At 40.3% G+C, this 23,686-nt stretch overlaps 1 protein-coding gene across 1 annotated transcript in view; it reads right to left on the reverse strand.

Annotated features, from left to right (window-relative positions):
- Positions 1-23,686, reverse strand: part of LOC115238892 (protein O-mannosyl-transferase TMTC2) — a gene marked incomplete at its 5' end in the record, with an annotated part of 98,311 nt that overhangs the window by 72,239 nt on the left and 2,386 nt on the right. The window contains 2 exons of the mRNA XM_029813048.1: positions 15,106-15,220; positions 18,494-19,379. Of these exons, the coding sequence (XP_029668908.1) occupies positions 15,106-15,220; positions 18,494-19,379 (1,001 nt within the window). The remainder of the gene's footprint in view (positions 1-15,105; positions 15,221-18,493; positions 19,380-23,686) is intronic.

Consider the following 23,686-nt stretch of genomic DNA (forward strand, 5'->3'; position numbering starts at 1 on the left):
TTTTTCATTTAACCTTTCAATTTATTATTTCCAAATTTAAGTCATTTACACGAGATGCACTTTTATGAATCCTCGAAAAAGAATTTTTAGAAAATATTAGATATTTTTTGCCCAGCAAATTTTTACCATCTAATTCTAACCAGCTGCAAATGATAATTTTGGTTTTATTAAGCGATGCCATATATTACGTCAGTGAATACTGGTAAATCTAAAACTTGACGGATATAGATTACTTATTAAATTTTCAATCGTGATAATGTACATATTTCAAGAAATTTATTTGATAATCAAATATATGATTTATAAATACAAAATATATGCGAGAAATATGAAAATATTACGACTTTTATTTGTCAAATTACCATCCTCCATTTATTCGATTTTATAACAAAGCACAAAACAATATTTTATAATAAAGAAAAAAACATTCACTGTTATAATTTCAATATAGATTTCACCGGATAAAAAAAATTTTCACTGTGTCGTTCGGTTTACACGTTAAAACATACCGCGTTCGTAATATAAACGTTCCTGTATTTACATTGACGTAAATGTAAATATCCGTTTTTTTTTCCTATCATCCCATTTTCATCCGTTTAAAACTTCGTTTTAATTGTTCGTCTGATAATTGACTCTTTCCGCGCGTCATGCATTAGGTAGAACGTCATTCGTTCGAGTGGCCGACCATACTCGGTCTCGTTCTACTGTTAACACTCTTCCCTAACTCGATAACAGACAGCAATATATCATTTCGGCGTTCTCGTACTCGCTTCCATTAATAATTAACATTGACGTGGACGCATCGCCTTTGAGCGTCGTGGCGTTGCAACCGCAACAACAAAGCTTCCGAATATTCGGTCGCGACGACCGAGACGGCCAGTCGACGGTATTGGAACAGGCGTCAATTCCGTTTGGTACATATCTACATGCATGCGTGCCCGTGTATATATGTATATACATATATGCGCGCATGTGCACATTGCAAAGGCTGGTCGATGGTACGCACATGCCTACAGTATAGAGGGTGGGCTACACACGCGGCACGCGGAGAGTGCTGATGCCTCGCGCGGGGGTGGATATGGAAGCGGTCCGCGGTCCGGTGGACGCATTATCCTGGTAATATCTGATGCGTCGAGAGACAAAGCTATAAAGGCCGATGCCGCCAACGCGGTAACCAACGGGCCGTATTGGGCCGGAGTCGGGCCGGATGGTAATACGGTATTCCGTATGCGGGTCAGAATCGGCATCACGTGCGCGCGCGATGTTCGCGCGGCGCGTTGCGCGGATATTGCGCCGATACGTGCAACGGTTATGGTGCGTGTATTTGGGATGAGATGGCAAAACGAAGTGATATGCGAGCGATGTAATAAAGGGAGGGAATGGGAGGGAATGGGAGGGGAGGAGCGGGAGAGGGCGAGGATTATATGCGGGCGCAAGAAGAGATTGATCGCGATGGTGGGATGCGAGGGTGGACAGTGTAATGCGGTGAGAGAGAATGCGCGCGGGGGGGATGTGGGAGGATGTGAAAGACAGATGCAAACGGTTTCGCGAATGCGAATAGCTTGGTGAATAAATCTACACGGTGTGCGTTTTATAAGTAGATTAAAATAGAGAGTACATATATTATTATAATCATTTGAAAGAGATGTTTCGACTCTGTCACGAAATTAATTATTTAATACTTTTTTTAGATAATGTACTTTTAGCATTTTCTATATATTACTTTTATCCACAATATATTTCTGTCAACAGGTCGAAAATGTTTAGATTTTAAAAATTCTACTATTTTCAATAGCTTGTAACTTTGATTCAGGGTATTATTTTTATCGATTTAATCGATTCCAAATTGATCAAATAATCTATAATTTTGAGACATCTTGTATGGAAGTGATACATCATTGGTAAAATCGGACAGGAGGAAATAGAGATAGACTGGTTAGCTGGAGAGACAGCGTAATAGAGTGAAACGGACGAAAGAGAGGAGGATGTGGAAATGGAAAGAGAGGGATTTAGATGACGGGGTGGTGGAAGCGGGGTTACACGCGGAGAGCGGAAGAGGGGGATGCTCTACGGTAACGGCTGCATAGCCGTTGCGTACATTATTGAGCGCCGTAGCAACAAACGGGAGGAGGCGCGATATTCCGTACGTGTGGAGACTGGCCATACGCGATGCCTCATCGCCGATCCGCAGGGAACATACGAAAGATACATACGCGCGAAGATCGATATTTAGGGGGCAGCCGGGAATTATAATCGTACTTTAATCGGATGTATCTGCTGCGAACGGCCGCGATTGCGCGCGATCAAACGACCTGGGCAATTGCAAAACGCGTTCCGCTCTCGTATCGGGAGATTCGTTACGGTTTATCGTGAATACCATAGCTACATAGGCCGTACTCTCTGCGTATAATATAATTAGAATATGCGTTGAAATACTGAAACAATATCGTTACCGCATTGTGGAAGATTAATCCGATCGTGTTGCGCGGTATCAGACTGATACAAACTGCAAAATTTAACACAAAATCTATATCACATGGAAAAAATATGATATCACAAATATTATTTAATCCGTTAAACAATAATATCTATTTACTTAAATTCTCATCGAATATACTATTTGCAGATTGGTATGCTTTATCAATAGAGAACGCGAGCAATACCAACTGCGTTTGATCGAGCGTAAACGCACGGGTCTTTCACCAAGAATGCACGCAGCATTGCGCAATTTAGCGAGCAAAAGGAAATTACAGATGCGTTCTAGGCTGGAGATAGCCGAGAGGAGATAGCAGATATAAAAGTGGTTATACAGAAAAAGTGGTTACCGCTTGGTCAGCCTTGATTGTGTCAGGGAGAGAAAGGGAAGTCGAGCAGCAAGGTCGCCTATATATCCGATAAGAGAGACACGCGTCACTTGATATACCTATTACTCGGTCAATTGGCTTGCAGGAGAAACTGCGTAGGACGATATAACGAGACACGTTCATCGACCAAATTGTCACGAACGTTTACTGTGCGGTGTTATTTCGGTCGCGAGTCAAATAAATCGCTGGCGAGTATATCGGGAAATGCATTAAGTTCTATCTCGCGCAATTTGATTTCCCGTTAGTGCGAGCATTCGCCCGCTGGATATCGACGATCTCATCCTATCTTCAAGCCCTCGTGCTTTTTCACGGTCAGAAAAAGGCAATTTGCGTTTTTCGACAGTGTTAATGAAATCAGAACTTTGTGCAAATGTGTCGATCACGGATTTCACGGTTTATTTTGGCGACAAAAGAGCGATCAGCTGTTTTATGATAGCTATTTGTTAGTATATGCATTTAAAATATATTTAAAAATGTTCTTTCTACAAATATATTGTATTATGCATATTTTTACGTTCAAAAAAAAAAAGCTTTGTAATAGATTTTACAAACAGTAGATGTTTTCTAGTAGACCTTTCAAAATTTATCATTATCTCACAAGCTTCAACAGACATCTATTAATACAACAGATATTAATCAATTTGATTGCGTCACAAATTTCCATTGAATCCGTAATCAGTTCTCTTTCGATTATACAATTTCACGAATCGAGAAAGATAATAAATCCGTCGTGCAGCCTCTTGTCGTAAATTCTCGCCGCTGTTGGAAATTCGTTATACAAAAGAGTTCGCAGGGGCGCGACGTGAACGCGGGGAGAATCTTCTTTACAGAATTTTGAAGGGTTTCGAGAAATATTATGATCTTCGAGAGGGATCGTTCCGTGCGTGCGTGATTCCCCGGAGTGCCATCAGACGAACTCTCGAAAAGTTTCGTGCTGGGATTTGGCAGGAGGTCCTTACGCGCCCAACACCATCATCTCTCACTCTCACGCGTGCGCCAGTTCTCTCGTATTTGGACTATCACCTCCTTCTCTCTAGCCCCCCTTCTTTACTCTTACTTTTAGATTTATTTTTATGTATCTTCTTCTCTCTGCATTCGAGGTAGCGCCAAGGGATCGGATACTATCAGTACGACTGAGAAACAGTGGATACGTATCGTTGTGTATTATTCACTGCTCAGTCGATCCTGAGGGATGTCGGAGTTCCAATAAGTGCTGCCTCCGCGTTATTCTTCCCCCTTTTCGCCATCCCGTATTTGCGAATTCACGTGCCCCACGGCGTCGTAGTTTATGCGCCTTCGTCTCTCCTTATCCACTCGCGCTGTCTTGCCCCGTCATCTCGAGGCTCGACGTCGTTATCGCTCTATATTATTGTCAAAAATTCAGCGCCTTTTTCACAACGTCATTTCACTTGCATAACGTCCATATGAATTTGTTAAATTTTCTTATTTGTTAATTATCTTGCTTTAATAGCGTTTTTCTTACAATAAAATGCTTATTATGTAGACGATATGAATAGAAAATGACACGATGTGACATAAAATAAAAACTTTAAAAAGTTTTTAATCTTCTTTATAAAAAATACAAAAAATTGTTGATGGAAAAAATGTCTAATAATTTATATAATTTACAATTATACATTTTACTGTATTATCGTTATCGCAATGGAACAAGATCCTAAAATTATTTATCGATCCAATAATAGCGATTATCGAATATATCGCGAAATTGTGATTGCCGAAAGGTTTAAGCATCACTTATATTCTCCTTTGTTCTCATAATTACCGGCTAATTATTAGAAATTCATTAGTAAACGCCCTGCAAAATGTAAATTATTTGATAGATCGTTTAAAGCTTATTAACTCGCGCCAGAGTAAAAAATCACGCCCTTTCCCGGCGTCGCTATGAAGGGCCCTTATTACACTTTCGATTTCACCCACTCAAGCCAATGTCTGCGCTCGTGTATGTATCCACCAAGTAAGAGAGTCTCGACCCTTTCCTGTCTTGAAGTAGCCCTTGCTACGGCCAACGAGCACGCTGTCGTTTGCCGACTAATTAATTCATGAACTCGGTTTACCTTGATGAACCTGCAGAGCTACGCTTCAAGATGGTAGATGAAGATAATTCCAGGACAGTTCGTGTCTTGTCGCTTTTAAGGTCTTTAAACGATCCTCTCACGTTTGTTTTCTCTCTCTTTCTATCCTTCTCTCTCTCTCTCTCTCTTTATATTTCTCCTGTTCCCCTTTTGCCATAGCTCACACAACTCCGCTTGCATCTTCTTCACTACCTCGCCTCTAGCAGTGTATTCGTCTCGGTGTACATTACAGCGAGCACGGCGCTAGTGTCTTGCGTTTACATTGGACTGAGATTAAACCAAGTTTCAGCTCGATAAATTCTCCAACTTAACGGATTAATGTATCAAACTATCGCGAACGAACTGCGAGATGATTCATGGAACGGGCAAGTTTGTCGAATATTTCTCCTGGAATATTTCTCGGATCTTTGACTTGCGATCCATCTCGCGATTTTTTATACATGATAAAAATTCAAGTCAATATCGCGTTTTAACAAGGATCTGCGGCGATCCAGTGTGACGCGATTGATTCTTCCTTTAATGATACTAATAACAGTTGCATATTTCGTTCAAATACGTGTCATAATTTCTGAATGTTATTGTTTATCCTGTCCATCTTGTTTAGCATTAATCAATCGTGTTCGTTCATAGAGGATATAACACCGTCGAAAACGTGTCTCGACGAAATTCCATTGCACTTGTCCCTGGTCCGATCAATAATCCGCTTCATTGACTCGTAAGTTGCATTGTTTCCTGATCTTCCTGGGACGCTCTCGGGAGTGGCTTTCGTTTCTGCGGTCGAGCTCGAGATCCCCGGAAGAGAAGGGCTCTTTCGACGATGTCTTCTTATCCCGTACCTTTGCCGATCTCTCGACGTCAATACTTGTTCCGAAGTTGAAACGCCAAGTGACCTCAGCGGTCGCTTAATCGGTCAAAGACGCAACGAGAACTACGCCCTACGGCTATGTGCTCTTCCGCGTTGCAGTCACGAAGAAAAATCGTTCGCTCCGCTCCGACGATTCTCCCTGCCCGTTTCGAAGTCAATAAAGCCGACAGAACTACAGAACTTTCTTGATCAAAGATATCGGAACGCGGCCGCCTCTCCAAAGATACGTTTTCTCTCAATTTGTACTAACAGACGAGCCTTTCTGTTCGCGATTTTGATGGCCTTCCGATCTGATGGAACCGAAGAAAACCCTGAGAAAGTCGATATGCAGCTTCGTATGTATGCATGAAAAAATTTTGCTATGCTATACAATTTTTTTATCTTCAAATATTTTTTTTTTTTTAACGTGGCTTACGTTTTATTCGATTGTGAGGGAAGTAATGATCAACTCGTTATTTCGTAAGTAAATCAAGTCTTGTATAAGTGCTGTATATTCATATATATTAGCGATATAAAATCATTTCTTTGTAACATTATATTATGGAAATTTTCGTTCTTTTTTTTTTATATAGCTTTCGAATGATATTTAGTCAAGATTTATTCAGCTTGCTATGTGCTATGTGTATAGTAAAAATTTCCTCAAGCTGTCCTTTCTCCACGATATATCCCGAGCTCATCGATATTCCGGACAGTTTCTGAGCGTTTTCTTCAGTCACGAACCCTCGAAGACGTGAACATCGCTTCACCGCAGAATTCCTAACACGACGCGAAACTTGATATTCGCGCATAACTGTCGCTAGTATGCGATATGTCGGGCGCGCGATAATTGCCCGCGTGGCAGTAAGTTTATGCGACTTTGATGCGCCTTTAATACATGTCTCTTCGTCATATTCAGCGGCGTGGTGTCGGAGAACTGACGGGTAAATGGGTTTTGCCTGTATTCGCGCATTCAGCCAGTCTTTATGACCAACAAACGTAAATGCACGAATAAAACCGCCACGCATCTTTGTAATCCACAAGAAAATATGTCATTCCAGAAAAGCTTAAAACCCGCTAAGTTAACTATGCAGTTATCTCAGCTAAGCTTCGTATGGAGGAAAGAACTCTAAAATTGACATCATAGACTTCCCCGAAAAATAACAGAACCAAAAGTCACAACAGGAGCGCGTCTAAAAAAAAAAGACGTCCAAAACTCGCCCATAAAATCGTTGCATAATTTCTTAAATTTTTTAAATTTTCTTTGGACATTTAAAATTTTTGTTCGAGTAAGCTTCTCTTGATGGTTTTTCTTTCGTGTCCTGATGAAACGACGGAGAGACGGGGATAGTCGGGTTTACGACGCGGCGGTATCGCCAACGAGGTGGTATCTGATAACACAGACAGGAGAGCCTGAGATAATACCTCTGTACCAACCGCCGGCACGAGCTGTTAAAGTTTAGGTAGGTAGTTCAGAGCGGTAAAGGCATGGTCTCGCGTGCATGCCAAGGGAGGAGACAAGAGTGCACGATGCATCTCGGCCTCGACATTTTCCGTAAAACGTACGAGGATGAGTTTGTGTCCTTCGATGTACCTAATGAGCTTACGCGTTACAGTGGTCACGTTAAGAGCTGACAACGGCGTGACAGAAACGTTAATTAAGAGACACAAAGATGTAATAGGAGTTCACAGTCGCTAAACTTTACGTTTTGTTAAATGCAATCTTGTATTTAAAATCGCACAAAAATTAGAGATTATTTAAATTCTGCTTTAAATTTTTTTATGTAATTAAAAATATCAGGAAGTATGACAATGTTTGCGCTTTTTGTATGCGTGCGATCATGTTATTTTTAATATCTATAATGAAAAGACCAAAGATCATTAATATTTAAATAAAAACAATAAAATCGCGCGTGAGCAGAATATGTCTACCAATTTTTCGCAAAGGACTGTAAGATCGCCAATTCTTTTATGCATTTTCACCAACTACTTTCATCATAGTCAAACTGAAACAAGTATTCATTTTTCAGCGAGTAAAGCTGCAGATCCTTTTGTACATTTCAAACGACAAAATTTCTTTGACAGTCAAACGAGAGAGGCGAACATCGCTATTCCGTCCAATATACCGCTCATAATTCCGTATACTTGAACGAACAACCCGTCTCTCGCAACGTGATTCTCGTCTCGCACGAGAGGCGCATTAAATTCCCTTCGTTAGGATTAAGCACGTGGTAAAGATCGTAACTCGCGAAAAGCAACGCGGTGGAAGAGAGAAACGCGTACCCGTCAACGCTGACCGCACAAATGGACGACGCTCGCCTTCGCGCACGCTGTTGCATCTTCTGAAGAGCCGGCTCGGACCCTGCCCGGTATGCAAATGCGAGCGAGGGTGCACAATCAAAGCTCCGTCGAGACGATACATATTCAAGCGGCCGGCGCGGACAAACACCATCTCGAATACGGTTTAAGGCTGATTCACGCTTAGCGATATGTCAGCATTCCCGCTAATGAGAATCTAATATCATAGTTCACGATATGGATCATCACCGACATTGATTCAGATTGTCTCACAAAATATTCTTTAACAAAAATAAAACAATGGACGCGCGGTTAAATAACTTATCTACTAGTATATTCTGAATTGTTAATAAATTCTTTTAACAGAAAAATTTACATCTTCTGTCTACGAATTGAAATGACATTTTCTAATGAATTTAAACGGAATACACAGCCGGATATCGTTTTATATATAATTCACACTTCATAGCGGTTACTGTAAATAAATTCCAGCATTACATTTTTATTAAAGAATATTTTATGCGTTGGCGTTTATATCAATATCGGTGAGAAAAAGTTTCTGCCGTTTCGTGCTGCAAGCGATTCGTTTATCGGTCAATACAAATATTATTAATACATTTTTATCAAAGAGCACAAATCAGCCTTTATACAACTGAGGAACGCACGTAGTAACAAGGCCGAAAGCCGTTGAAACGGGCAAACCGGAGGAGGTGGAGGAGGACGAGAGGAGATCGTGCGAATGGTCGGCTGCAGGTACCTACAGCCTGTATACATCAACAGGACAACAGATTCCAGGAGGTCTACGGCGGATGCGCGCGCGGTCTCGTACATGACCGACAAGGACAAAGCCCATCAATTTCCCATTCAATTCGCTGGACCCGTCTTCCGCACCCTCGCATCCACCTATCATCGTCTTGCAGTTCGCATAACGACACATTCAGTTTTACGCAAGCTGAGTAGTATTTCATTAACAAAATCCTTTTTCGGCTTTACATTTAACTATGCCGTCAATTCGCGTTGTATTGCATAACAATAGTGTTTAGGATTAACTTGTACGATATATTAAAGCAGATGCACCGCGCGCGATAAGACAGAGAGAACAAGATGATTTACAAAGAATTTACCAGAAAAAAATCTATTGTTCTCAAGAAAAAAAAAAAAGAGCAATAAAGATCAATCATAAGATCTATGTTAGAAAGAATACAGTCACGATTGAATTTTCTTACGTAAACGCGAAAATATGAAATTATGATAGTAACGATACATTTTTTATAACATTCTGGCTGCATTACAGACAGTTTAATTTTACGTGTATAAAATTCTTATCAAATTTAAGCAATACATTTTTTAAAAAACTCTCGATTCCAAATAAAGTAAATTTTTGATTCGAAATAATGATCTGATTAAATAGTATTTCTGAAATTTATTGGTCTGAAAATATTGAAGATACTTATTGATTTTCTTAACACAACAACAACTTCAATTTAAAAGAAAGCTTTTCCCATAGTAAAACCTGTTGCATAGCGGTATTTTGACCGGTCAAAGGATTTTAAAGTCTGCCTATAATGTTCTCGATACAAGCTGATATGACAATAATCCGGATTATTCTGCATCGTACTACAATGCTTCTAAAATCTAACATCTGGCAAAAAGATTCCGATATACCGTTTAAAACTTTGTTGGATTTTGAGTTGATACGTTTTAATATTTTTGATACAATTAGGAATCATATTGCAGTGATATAAAAGAAGGTGTGTTTTAATTATAGCGAGAATATTTTCTTCTCATTCGATATAGAAAATGCAGCGTTAACACATTACCACAAATGTGTAAAATATTTTCTTACACAGTTTACATAATTTCTTAGGCAAATATAAATTTTATAGAACGTTAAATCAATTAATAGTTGCAATTATTTAACATTTACACTCTGTTCTATTTTTCAAATTGGAGCGTCGATAAAGTTCGTCGAATCAATGTGACCCTTTTTAATTTTGCATGCTTCCATTGTGGCCCGACCTAGAAATCGGTCCATTATCGAGATGATACACCGACTCTGCTGTGTATCAGCTGCATTACAGTGCAGCGGTATGTGCAAAGAGGTTTAATGCGTATGGTCCCGCTAGGCAGCTAAATGGCACGTCCCAATTTCATATCGCTTATTTCCGATACGGTTTTACATCTGACGAGAGTTTGGGAATTACGATACAAATCCACTTTGCAGCATCACAATATTACGGCGACTAAACAAAATTATAATTATTGATCTGTTGTAGCTACGTGCGAGCGATGTGAACAGAACATGTTCGAGGACACACGCGTTCATGTTTCGTGACAGCGAATATCATCGCAGAGCTTTATCCACAGACCTGCAAATTCCGCGCCGACATGACACTCCTCTTATAATCGTGAATTTATAATGTTCGCTTTGTGTCGCGCTATTCCACCGTACATTTTTGGACGGAAGAGCAAATTTGCGGAACAATCGAGTCGCTATGCGAAATAGCGGTGTATGTTAATAATTAATCAGCCATACACATTTTAGGCAACATAATACGTAATTATTTCTACATAAAATTTTCAATCGTTTCCTTTGAATCGTAGAAAAAACGGTAAAGTAGTTATATTGTGCAACAAGTTCTTTCGTAAATCGTTTTGTTTCTGAAAACAAAGAAAATATGATTTATATCATCCAACAGTCCAATTACAATCACGATATCGAAAAACAATGCATCGCGTCTCGTTTTAACGGCATTCATTGTCTCCGTTAGGAGTGACAACGCAGCGAGACGAAATTAGCGAGCTCTTCCAAGCGCGCCTTTGACTCACAATTCTGATTAAAATAATCAATTGAATTAATTTTGAATTAATCTCCGGATTCAGGCTTGCGAGATTCCGTATCTCCGTGGTCCGTTTTCTCCTTCGCTCGCGACAATTTGTCATCTCTCTCGCGATACATACAGAAAGCCTCCTCACCTGTCTGCGCGATGACGCATTCAACGGGCTCTTTGACGCGGTTCCGCTTTTCTCTCTCTGTCTCTCCCTCTCTCCCTCTCTCCCTCTCTCCCTCTCCCTCTCTCCCTCTCTCTCCCTCTCTCTCTCTCTCTCTCTCTCTCTCTCTCTCTGATGCATCCGCATCCCCGTGCCATTTTACACGTCAATGCACTGTATAACTGCGCATGCTTACCTGGTACGGCGACGAGGCGCCCCGAGCGTCGCGACGACGACAATTAAGCCTCGAGAGAGTGAGAGAGAGAGGGAGAGAGAGAGAGAGAGAGAGAGAGAGGGAGAGGGAGAGGAAGAACTCTCTTTGACGCGGTGTCAATTCCCACCTCGAATCAACCGATTCCATTTTCCGCTGAACGACCGCCGGGAATCAACTTCCCGTTTCGCAGCAAAGCGCGTCGTGAGCTAATTTGGTTAGCCATTTTAGCGGCAGAGAGCATCTTAGATGATTGCTATACGGAATTATTGTCGTAATTATTGCTAACGATGACTACAGAACTTAGATAATTTAATTTAGTTTCTGCGACTAGTTTTTGTACTACTTAATATCGTCCGCATTAAACGTTTACCTCGTCCACTTTATGACGCGCCTAATAAGAAGAACGATTTACTTGTGTCGCAGTAAAAGCGTCAGTAGATAAATGGCGTTTCATATTTGCACAAGATTGAGAGAAATCGTGGCTTCACTACAATTACTAATTATCCTGCTCATCTTATTTGCTCGCTGCTCCGTGCAGACTCAGTTTTTTTAGTCCATTTTTTCGCGCGCCCAGTCTCCGCATCATCAAACCACCACGTTGTGATAACAATGGGGAATCGAGAGGAGGGGTATGGCTAATTAAGTACCGCCTACCGACAAGAGTAACAGAGTAATACATAATTACAATGTATTCTTCGGATACCCGCTCGGGGAGAGTTTTTTGCTCCCTCACGGTTTTCCTAACACGCGGCGAAGACTAATCAATTTTCCATTCACCGGCAACCGCTGATGGATGACTTACGATCACGCCGGGGTTTTAATAAATCAACATCCGTCGTCGCTACTCGGGATGGAGGGGAGATGGAGGGAGAGGTCTGTCATCAGTCTTCTTAGAAGTTGACCTAGGTAAAGGAGAGACGCACGGTAGGCGCAAAATCGCCCGTCGCTATCTCGTTGCCATGACGTGAACAAGCGCGCTCGTCGATGTCGAGCATGTCGCGAAAATCGATCTATCGCCGGAACTGAGATCGACGTTGAAGAAAGTGCGGTTTATCCGATTGGTCGAAAAGTTTTCTTCGATACGCGAGAGCAACGGAAAAATCAAACTACAGTTCGAAGACGAAGGGCAATGTATATAATATTATATATACGTATATAAAGAACAATAAAAGTAAAATAGAGAAGATTTAATATATCAGAGAAAATCATGAAGCACGAAGTGGACTTTATATTTCCTTTATAGCATCCAGGCTGTAATATCCTGCGATATATCTGATCTGCTCGTAAATTTCCGCGGAAGAAAGTAAAACGACCGGAGGGGAAAACGCGGGAACGCGAGGAGCACGAGAGCGATATACGTCGCTTTCTTATTAACCGTCTTTTTCTTCCGAGGATGATGACGGAGAGACGTAAACGGAAATTTCCCGGGCTATTGATTCGTATCGATAACGTATGTCGGGTGATAATTGCGCACCGTACATCATCAGGAAGGATAATAACCGGAAAGTGATCAAGCGACTCGTCATTTTTGTTTGGAGCTCGATCATGAATAAGTCGAGGATAGAAAGAAAGCATTCAAATAACGAAGGACATAAATTTACAATTGTAATTTTGCTTTCGAAAATATAGTAAAATGTCTTCTACAAGTCTTCACCGAATTATAACGATGTTTTATAATCACCGCCTTGATTTTCAATATCTAGTCGCAGATCGATAATATGACGTATTATGTCTGAAATTTTGATGACATTAGCAAACTTTTTTAAGAATTTAGTGATAGGTAATTACATCGCGCTTCATTTCACTCTAAAAGCTGATCCTGGAGGTATTACCGTCAGTGCCACGAAAAGGGACAAACGTCGGGTGTGGCTTATCTGAACGGACGAGCGGTTTCACCGGAATTTGCTTGTAACCGCTTGTAGCCTCAGTGTACGCTGGTTCAGCATGTTGAAGTCGTGTGTATAGTAATTACTTAACGAAGTAAATACGATTTCACATACAGGCGCATATATTTCATAAATTTTTTTAACTTGTCCCAGTTAAAATGATAATAAATAATTGTAAAATAATACAAGTATTATCAGAAAGAGAGAGAGAGAGAGAGAGAGAGAGCAAATTCTCTTAAATATTTTTATCAAAATTCAATATAATATATATATTCATGGATCATATAGCAAAAATAAAAGTAAAAAAGATAGGATATCACATGTCACATAAGATTTACTGCTGAAATTAAATCACTATTTCAAGAAACGATTTACGTGGTGCTTTAAGAATAGCCATAAGTAAGAATAGCCGCGAAGCTAATACCAGTACTACTAGAATTTCAAATTATTTTTCTTCAAAAAAAGATTTTTTTTTATATCCACAGCACTGGCACTGACGGGAGATTTGTTTGAATAAATAATATATACGGAATTTTCTGCTCCGAACACTGACCTGATACCGTTTATCTCGTTTTATTATCTTTATGCACACCTTTTTATATTAAGCACATTTAAAACCTTTCTATTTTTGAAATCTCGTTTTTTTTACATTAGACCCATTTCAAATTTATTGTGCATTTATTACAACAAATATTTATAACATACTGTTTTTATTTTAAATGTATCTCAAAAGCATTCTCATTACGTTTAAATGGACGTTATCTTATATTATATTTATTCTGTTTCAAAATTATTTCATTATCAATAGCGTGAACTTGACTCTCTCGATCGTATATCATTTTTCGCCCTGAATAATCTGAAGAAATTTTTATATAATTTCAATATACTAAAATCGATGCTCATATATCGAGATATAATAATTACTTCGAAATTATTCCGTGCCCTGAAATTATTTCGTCTCTGACCACTAATTTTGCTATCGATTAGTACACCATCTTCTATCGATCGTTCAATTCAATCGGTAGGAGTACCGTACTAAGACGTCTATGGTAGATACATAATGGGGCAAGTACGTGGCGCGTAGTACGTGCTTATCAGAAGCGCGCAGAGGGATGCCCAGGATAGATAGGCTTATCGACTCAATGGCTTGACAGGCTGCCGTGTCCTTTCTCACCTTTAGTAGATAGAGCGTCGAAAGATGATGAGCGCCGATCGAAGGACCCCAGGGACTTTCAGTTACTCTCTCGGGACTGTGCTCGGTAAGCTCTATACGAAGTTGTTGATGCGTTGTGGAAAAAGATCGCGAGAGGAATATACGCTGACCGATATTACGTACTTAAGAAGCTCGTGGCCATTCCTCGATATGGTTGTAGTAGTAAACAAAGGGTCTCAACGGGTTTCCCCTTTTCCAAACGAGCGAACAAATATATTCCGTATCGCGGTAGATAGAAAAAATCGGGGAAAAATTAGTAGATCAAATATGGGGATTGCCTGGTAATCCTCTTACCAGCATTCGCATGTATTCATCGATAGTAGGCTAAATTCAAACGATTACTGCTGTTTACAAAAAAGAGAGAGATCCTTAACAGGTTTTAAATCCCTAAAGAGGAGCGGCAAATCTATATGTTAAAAATAATTACTTTAATTTTGAGTTATTTAATTATTATTAAGAAACTTCGTAGAATAATTTCACCATTAGAAGTATTTGACGATATTTTAATGGTATATTTTACATAGAGAGACATTTTACATAAAAATATATTTTCTCTCTAGCAAGAATTTTTTAGGAGTTTTCAAAATAATTCAAAGCTCGAAATATCCAACGTGTTATTCTCGTATTTGTCAGGTACACGTTTGATATGTTACAAATGTCGTTCTATAAAAAATACGAATGAGAGAATTAGAAAGTAGTACTTACAGGTTGTAGTGCACATCTGCCATATTCGGTCGATAGCGAAGAGCTTGGACGAACGCTTCCTCCGCTTCGGCTATTCGACCCTGTTCGCTGAGAATGCTCCCCAAATTACCATAAGCTAGAAACAGCAGAAAAAATATTTCACTTAATATCTTACTTCATTTTTAATCAAATATTATAAAAAATTTCGAATCAATATGATCTATAGGTACAATCGTATAATAAATCAATATAAACATATTTATTTTAGAAATTGATAAATTTGACAAAATTTGAAGAATAGATAAAAAGAATTATATTAAAATTACATGTAGTTTATATAAAAAATAATGCTAGCGAGTACCAAAGGTAATTATTAACGGATGGCACGATATACAGGTGCGAAATACGTCTTATGTTTTCAGTGTTAATTATTATCCTAGCGGCAATTACTTGAGAATTATCACGATCAAGATACGCCCGCCCATCATTTCTCTGCTTACGTGCTCGCTCTAGTACACGGCTTGTAGTTGAATATTCAACTCGTTAAATGATCAGTAGGAAGTGCCCCGGGAACATAGTTACATGCTGCGCGCACGCACACCGCGCTTATATACATCACTTTCCAGACATAAAGACTAATATTTTCGTCGTTATTCCATTTTCAGTGCTATTATGGGATATTTGAGGTGCAGTCTGCACAGAATAATTCGACCTACTTGAGTGATACTAATTCTGATAAATCCAAAGTGCATAAAGTAAAATCATTTTAAATCAGAATTATCTACATAGCGAACGCATTGAGCACATTTATCATCAATAAAGTAATTTCTAATTCTTTCAAAAATGCACGATTTTCAATAATTAATCTACTTAATAATAAATATACTTTTCTCTCGTTTCGATTGTTTTAAATCGTAAACACATTTTCAGAAATATTTTCTTGAAAATATTGATTGGAATAGATTGACAGAAATATCCAAATATCTCTCTTTTAATCTCTTTCATTGACATGGTTTCGCGAATGCGCCTAATCGTGATTGACATATCGCGCCACGCGATCAGTGGAAATCGCAGTTAGCTGAGGAAAACGATGCTGAAGCGTGCGCGGATGCCGGGCGTCAGCCGCTATACGCGCGTTAAATCAACGAGTGGACGTCAACCCGATGGTGAGAGTGACTCCGTGAGCTCGATGGAGGAAAGGGGATGATGCGTGCAACAGCCACCGGGTGCAGGTTGTTGAACAGGAAGGACGCGAAGGGTCGAGCGGGAAAGGCACACGGATATATCCGACGAATACGCGCGCGCGCGCGTCGGCGACCTGAACCAACAAAATGTAAATTTATTTCTCGTAGCGGAGCAGCCTGTTAACACGGTAACACGCAATTTCTGTCGGCGCAATTAAAACGCGTTGTGACGTCGCCGTTGGCGCCGGTAGTAGCGCGTCGGCGTCGTGTCGGCGTCAGCTCGCGTGACCGCTAACTCGCTTCCACCGCATCGCTTCTATCCGCTTTTTCTCGCTCGGCTTTTCTCCTTCCTCTCCGTTCCTCTCTTTGCGAGGATATTTAAAAAAATGGACAACGGGAGATTGGATATGTGTGTGGGAATGGAAAGCATCCTGGGAGAAAGAGCGATATTATTGTGCTCTCTCGCGAGAGCGCCTGGAAAATATCGGGCGCGGAGAAATAAGGCGGGAGCTGTTAATTTAAAAAACGTGGGTATGTGCGGATAAGAAAAGGGGAAAAAGAGAGAGAGAGAGAGAGAGAAGAGCGTAAGCTTTTTGGATCAAAGCTTGATAAACACGCTTGACAGATTTCTTTTTATATTAGAATTTCCTTCTTTAAGATTCTAACGAGAGAAATATATTATTTCTGTATATACACGTTATTATAAATAATCCTAATGATTAGTATAGTCTGGATTTCTATTCAAACATTTCATTTAAACATTAGACTGAATAGGATAAAAGCTGACGTCGGCGCAAAGTTTGACTTTAGAACCCTCCATTGATCGAACAAACGTGCATAAATAATATAAAAGTTAGGGTAAGATAATCTTAAAATAATGCGATCGATGATGTGGAACAGATGCGCAGCGCTGATGTGCGGCGCAATTAATACGAACTACTGTCCGGTAGATTAAATCGTGCAATCAATCGTTAGATTATCATGAAAGTAAATGGAGCGGATAAAGTGTAAAAAGTGGCAAAGACGGATGGCGTTCCAAGAGAAAACCTATGTAAAGGAAGAATCCGAGTAACTTATATCGTCGATGCTCCATATGTATCGAGTTTAAAAACCAAATATTCATCTGTCTTTCCTTTGTCAATCTATCCTTAAAAATAGAAATAAGTATTTCTTTGCAATTCTAAAATAAATTCTTAATAAACATGATAGAAAAATGTCACAAATATTACTTTCAATAAACTGAGTATGTAATCGACAATAATCGTACGAGAAAGAAATATTAATATACGACAGAAATTCGCTATGTTTCTGATAATAAACTCGCTTCTGGTAATATACTACTAAAATGCTTTATATAGAAGCAAAACAAAAATTCTTGCCAGCGAAAGGAAAGCCAGTTGGAGCAGTTACGCGGGATTGTAAGTTAAAATAATTACGAAAAAGTACACCGTGGAGGATAAGCGCCGTATGAAAGTGGATAAAAGGTGAAAAAGGGTACGGACGGATTAGAAGGGTGCATTAAAGGGAGAATTCCCTCCCGACAGATGAGGAGAAACGAGAAACTCGCATATGCTTTTAACGCGCGTGCATACTGGCTCGTAAGACGTTTCTGTCAGATAGATTAAAAATATGAAAAATATGTAGAAAGCAAGGAAACGAGAAAGAAAGAGAATTGATGATTTTTTCAGTGTAATAAACAATCGTATAAAAGAATTTAAAATTGTTTCAGTATTTATGTAGTTAATCAATATTGAAAATTAAAATCGCGTTATATATTTTTGCGATTTTTATTTTAAGACAAAAAACGTTAAATTTCTATCAATAAAATCTATATATGTAATAAAAATTTCGATATATTTATTTTGCTATAAATATTTCGTATTCTACATAGATATGTCTCATGTGAACATATATCATTTTATAAAATCACTTTAAGAAAAGCTTCCATCAAAATTCTCTTTTAACCTTACCTTATCATAAATAAATTCTAAAATTTGTTCAATATATAGATATAATCGCGAATTAAAATATATGTTCATTGTCAATAGAATACACAAGACCCAAGAAATTAAAGAGAGAGTCATCCGAGGATAGGGGAAGAAGAGAAACACGGTTCAGTAGAAACAGTCAGAGTAGGGTCAGACGGGGCCTTCGTTGCATGCCATGTATTCATCTTCCTTTACGTTTCTTTTTAAATATCCGATTAATATTAATCAATCGCTTACCTTTCGGCGGATTAACATGCAGCGCGGACCTGTACAAGCTCTCCTCATCCCTCCAGTCAGCGTTTCTCACGAGCGTCTTCGCCGACATCAAGCCGATGAGGATCGCCGTCGCCAGCAGCACCGCCCTGCCTCGCGTTTTGGACCCGTTTCTTCTCGCTATCCGATAGCATCCGGACACCGCGGCGCCGACGACCAGACAGGCGCCCACACTGGGCAGGTACAGTATCCTCTCGGCTATGACGAAGCCCACGTAGAAGAACAAATTGCTCGCCGGCAGGAAGGGGAGCACGAGGAAGCCCAGGGAGACGGCGACGGCGGTGGCCGCCGTTTGTCGGCCACCAACGTTGACGCCGCAATTGCTGCTCGGCCTCTTGGCACAATGACAATCGCCGAGCGGACTGTTGTTATTGTTATTGGCCGCCCTGCAGCCATCAGTATGACAGCCGCCGGTGCGTCTACCGGCGCACACGGGACACCTGGACGACGTAGCCGCGCGCGTCGAATACGCCTGCTGACCCATCGTCCACGAGTTACGCCGACGTCGTCGCAGACCCCTGACGGCCCAGAAAGCGGCACCGATCAGGGCGCCGTATAGGCACACCGATTCTAGATTACGCGGGTCCAACAGACTCGTTATGCGTGGCACGGCGTCCATCGACCAGTCGAAGCTCAACGTGCTCGGGCACAGCAGCATTCTCGCGCTGGCCGCCGGCAGATACAGGAACGTCAAGCCGCGTGTCAGCCGCGACGGATGCCTCGCCGCCGGATTGTCCGCGCTCGCGAATTCGGGCCTGTTGCCTACGAGCCTGAGCCGACCCAGTGCGAGCAGTGCCAGACCGCCCGACAGAATGCCGACGCTGCGGCCCCGAGTGAATCCGCAATTGCCCTGAAATTCGACGATTGACAGATATGTCATTGCTCGTGTAGTTCCGACGCTCCATCGGATGATGATTGCCGTGCTTGGGGATTGCACAACCATACGTCGCGCATATAGATTAGATTAAATTAGGAGGAATATATCAGTGCCCTGTCATGCATTACGTAGAAACTTCAACATCTAATTATTTTAAAGGACTTACAGCAGCTAAAATCGAAAGATTGAATTGTCTTTTTGACAGTTATATATAGCAGATCTTAATCGAGAGATATGCACATGTGTTAGATGAGAATTAATTGTCCAATCGATGGATTATAAATTTGATTCGTAAATTTAATTCATAATACATTTTTTTTTTTACCGTGATATAAAAAGAACGATGTTGTAGATTTTAAATAATCTAGCTAAGGATAGCATATATGTGCACACATACATTATGTTGTGACACATGTGTGCGCGCAAGATACATGTGTTGCTCGCAGGTGTGTACAGAAATAATAAAAGTACCGTAGAAACGCATTACGAGGGGTATCTCGGGAAATATGATACCGTAATAACGCGACGGTTATTTTTGTTGTCAGTTCATCGGGTATACGTTGTTCCCGCTATTGCTACGGCGCGCTTGCGCTCTCCTTTTTTCCCATGAATAAACATAAAGAAAAAAGAAGCGAATTGGAAGTATGAAAGCTTTCACAGTCGTCGAGACGATGTTTGCTTCGGCGAACGCGGCATCGCATCCGACCGGAAGGTGGTTTCGGTCGGATGGAAAGGAGAAAATCGTTTGTCCGACGAATCGGCGAACAAGACGCGTTTCGCCGTACAATGCTCATGTTGACGAAACCTGAAGGAATAACAGTTGCTTTGTTGCGCTCTTCACCGCTCGCGATGGACAAGCAAAATGTTATTGAACAATGGCAGTGCAAGATTTTAGATTGCGCGAGCAATCCGATTATAACAGTCCCTTTAGCGAATTTATAAAGCGAAAATAACAAATCAGTTTAATTATTTAAGTATTGCTATTTTCATTAATGTAATACGAAATAAATATTCTTATAAATATTCTAAAGTTTTAGTTAATAGAGAGAGAAAATTAATTAAATAATTCTTGACAGAAAAAAAATTTATATTATGATCGATACTTTCACTCGATACTTTCTATAACATGTGTCTATAAAAAAATAATTACAAATCCTCTTTTATAAGATGAAAAATATAATAAGGCACAGAAAAAACATTTTTTTATTAAATTAGATTGAACTGTACAAAATTCGCGCAAAGAATCTTAATGGAATCTCTCTGCGCGGTAACCATGGTTGAAAACGCGATTCGAAAGTTACACAGACAGTTGGATCAGGCTGAAATAATAGTTTGCGGTGAATTTATAATTCACGTTAAGCACGATTACGCTCTTTCGCCGAGTGCCGAGACATTCGTCTCATATCTCCGACGACTGGAATGAGAACTGGCACAAAGTGCGCCGCAAAGTTCGTTAAAAAAGTTAGACGCGGAATTGAATGCCACGTCGTTGTGTTTAAGGACGGTGTCGCGCCCGCGTTTTACCGCACGTTGTTTCCGGTATACGCCTTATTACTTCGCATTACCCTTGCCCTCTTATTCTACCATTTTTCCCCCGCTCTCACCCCTCCTTACCATTCCAATTTCATATTATTTCAAAGTTTCTTGGGCGCGCCGCGAGTTCAAACATCGCAAAGGAAAGGAGACACTATACACGAGAAGATTTGTCAAGGCATGGCCGTGAATAGTTTAAAACCCGCCTTAATAAACGAACGATACGTCGCGCTTCGTACAAACTTCCGCCAAGTTCGTTACAACCGTAAGATGTAATTTTCCGGGCGATGCGAGCGGTTGCATCCGGGCGGCGGCGCGCCGGCGGTTCCGTAACCGCTAATTCCTGAACAAAACTTTTGCTATAAAGACTTCCTGTGACAGCGACAATTATCCGTATTACGTACAATAAGGCGCTCTGTATGTTTCGCAAAGTCCGTGTAACATCATGCGATTAATGTTAATTTACTTGTCGACTGTTGTTCTGGAAAATCAATCCGACACCGGAAAATTTCCGGGACAGATGGCAAATCTTTTATTATTCGACATAATCGATTCCTACATCCAGTTTCGAATGGAAATAAATCTTTTTTTCCCACGATTTAATATTGAAAACTTTACTCGTTGTGTAATGTCTCTAACAAAATTTTTATTTTTTAACAATATGATTATATGAATTTAAATATGAGCAGTCCCAACGTCTCGATAATCCGGATGCGTCCTTGGATCTACTGGATATACCGGAATTAGCTACGAATATACTGAGGATTATCGAGGGTGCGCTATAATTGTCGTAATTCCACCACTTATCGTGGCTTTTCTGCGCTTCGTGGCGATATTGTTTTATCTCCAATAAAATGCCCAACGAAGCATCCAAAACGAAACAAACGTCATAAAGCCAGATTTAAAACATCGCGGTGATATTTCAAGAAGAGATATCCAGCCGCCTGTTCGATACTCCCGTCAAATCGATAATCTGAAAATCAGATTTTTTCCAATTACTTCGCGATCGTTCCGGACAGCTCGATCGTAACTTAATAAATTTCCGCTCGCCGCCCTTCTCGCGTCCATCCCAGCTCTAGTTCTCATCTGCGGAACGTCACGTCTCGTTTGTCTCCCGGCTTCGCTGCAGTTTCCGTCGATCCACGCATATTTCCGCGCGACCGAACAAAGCGAGTAGAAAACGAAAAAGTATTGCTACCAACGGTGACATTTCCGCTTTGAAATGGCGAGACGTTTTCGTTTTAGACTTTGTGATTCGTATGAAAAAACTATCTCAATGCTTTCTTTTTAAAAATTTTATCAATTATTAAACTTGTTATTTAATAAAAAAGATAATTATTTCATAATCATTATATATATATAAATTTAAACAAATTTAATACAAATGTTATTTTGCGTTAAGATATTTTGATTAAAAATTTTAAGCCTCACAAAAAATTATCTTTTACGCTTCGAGTTTCCTCCTAGAATTTAATCCTTAATTCGCCACCGAAGCGCATCGCATTCGACTGCAGGCTATCCTGGTGGGAAACGGTGCAAACGGTTTGCACAGTGGATACTTCGAACTGAACGAGAAAGGAGTAAATGCCGCAGAGGGATGCAGCAGACGGCGGACGCGAGGAAAAGACGGAAATATAATAAGAAGAGAAATATACGAAGATGGGAGAAGAGGGAATGAAAAGAAAAAAGGGAGGACGTGTAGAAGCCTCATGGCGTTCAGAGAGGCGTCGGAAGATGCGAACGATCCTCTTGGCACCCCTCCAATCCACCGTCGTCGGTAAACGGGGGAGAGACGGGCGTACGTCATGCATCACGCGAGGCGTCCGGTGCATCCGGATGCAATGTGCGCGAAAGGAGAAGGCGAACGGGGATTTCGGGGATTGCTAGAGGAGGAGGAGGAGGATGCGAGAGGAAGGAGGGAGGTAGGATAAGTGACGACAGTAGGCGCCCGAAGGTGGAGGCGCCCTGAAGATGGGCGGCTTGCCGTGTGTGCATCAGCTTGCTGTCTTCGCCAGAATGTAAGGCAGGATGCAGTGCCTTGCAACGGTACTGCGTTATCGGTTACACGCTTCTCCGAATCCGTACGTGAGCACGCGGGGCTCTGTCTGTCTTCCACCTTGTTTCCCTGTCGAAACTTTCACGCTCCGCGAAATGCGAGACGAGACGCGCGAGTAAACGACGGCGCGACGCTCTCGCGCGTAACAATCATGGAACGCAAATCGTGCGACACGTCCGCAAACTGATATCGACTCGGAAAATCCTACTTAATAATCTTATTATGAAGATCACGTTCAGTTCTAGTTTCGTGCGATTCACACGATACTTTTACATTGTATTAGTTTGCAACATTTAAACACGCTTACTTAAATATTCAATGTCAACATTTATTTAAAAAAAAAAAATAAAATTATATATTAATTATAAGCAATTCAAATATTTAGATAATCCGGTTATATTCTTGCATTCGGATTTACCGAACTTAATTTCGGATATGTATATTACCATTCTGAGGAATAAGAATATAATGATGCAAATCCTCCTGTGGTATATTTATTTTAATATATTACTGTTTTTTATACTTATATAACAAAACGTTTATGACTGTATCAATTAATTCAAAACAAATCCATTTAACACTCGAAGATTTCAGAACAAAAATGGCAAAAGTGTGCAAATTGTAATCTGGAAAGATTTTTTTCAAAAACAATTTCATATTTAAAATAAATCTTAAATAGATCGAAAAATGT

The sequence above is a fragment of the Formica exsecta genome, unplaced genomic scaffold, assembly GCF_003651465.1.
Source record: "Formica exsecta isolate Colony F162 unplaced genomic scaffold, ASM365146v1 scaffold1159, whole genome shotgun sequence".
NCBI classification, from domain to species: Eukaryota; Metazoa; Arthropoda; class Insecta; order Hymenoptera; family Formicidae; genus Formica; species Formica exsecta.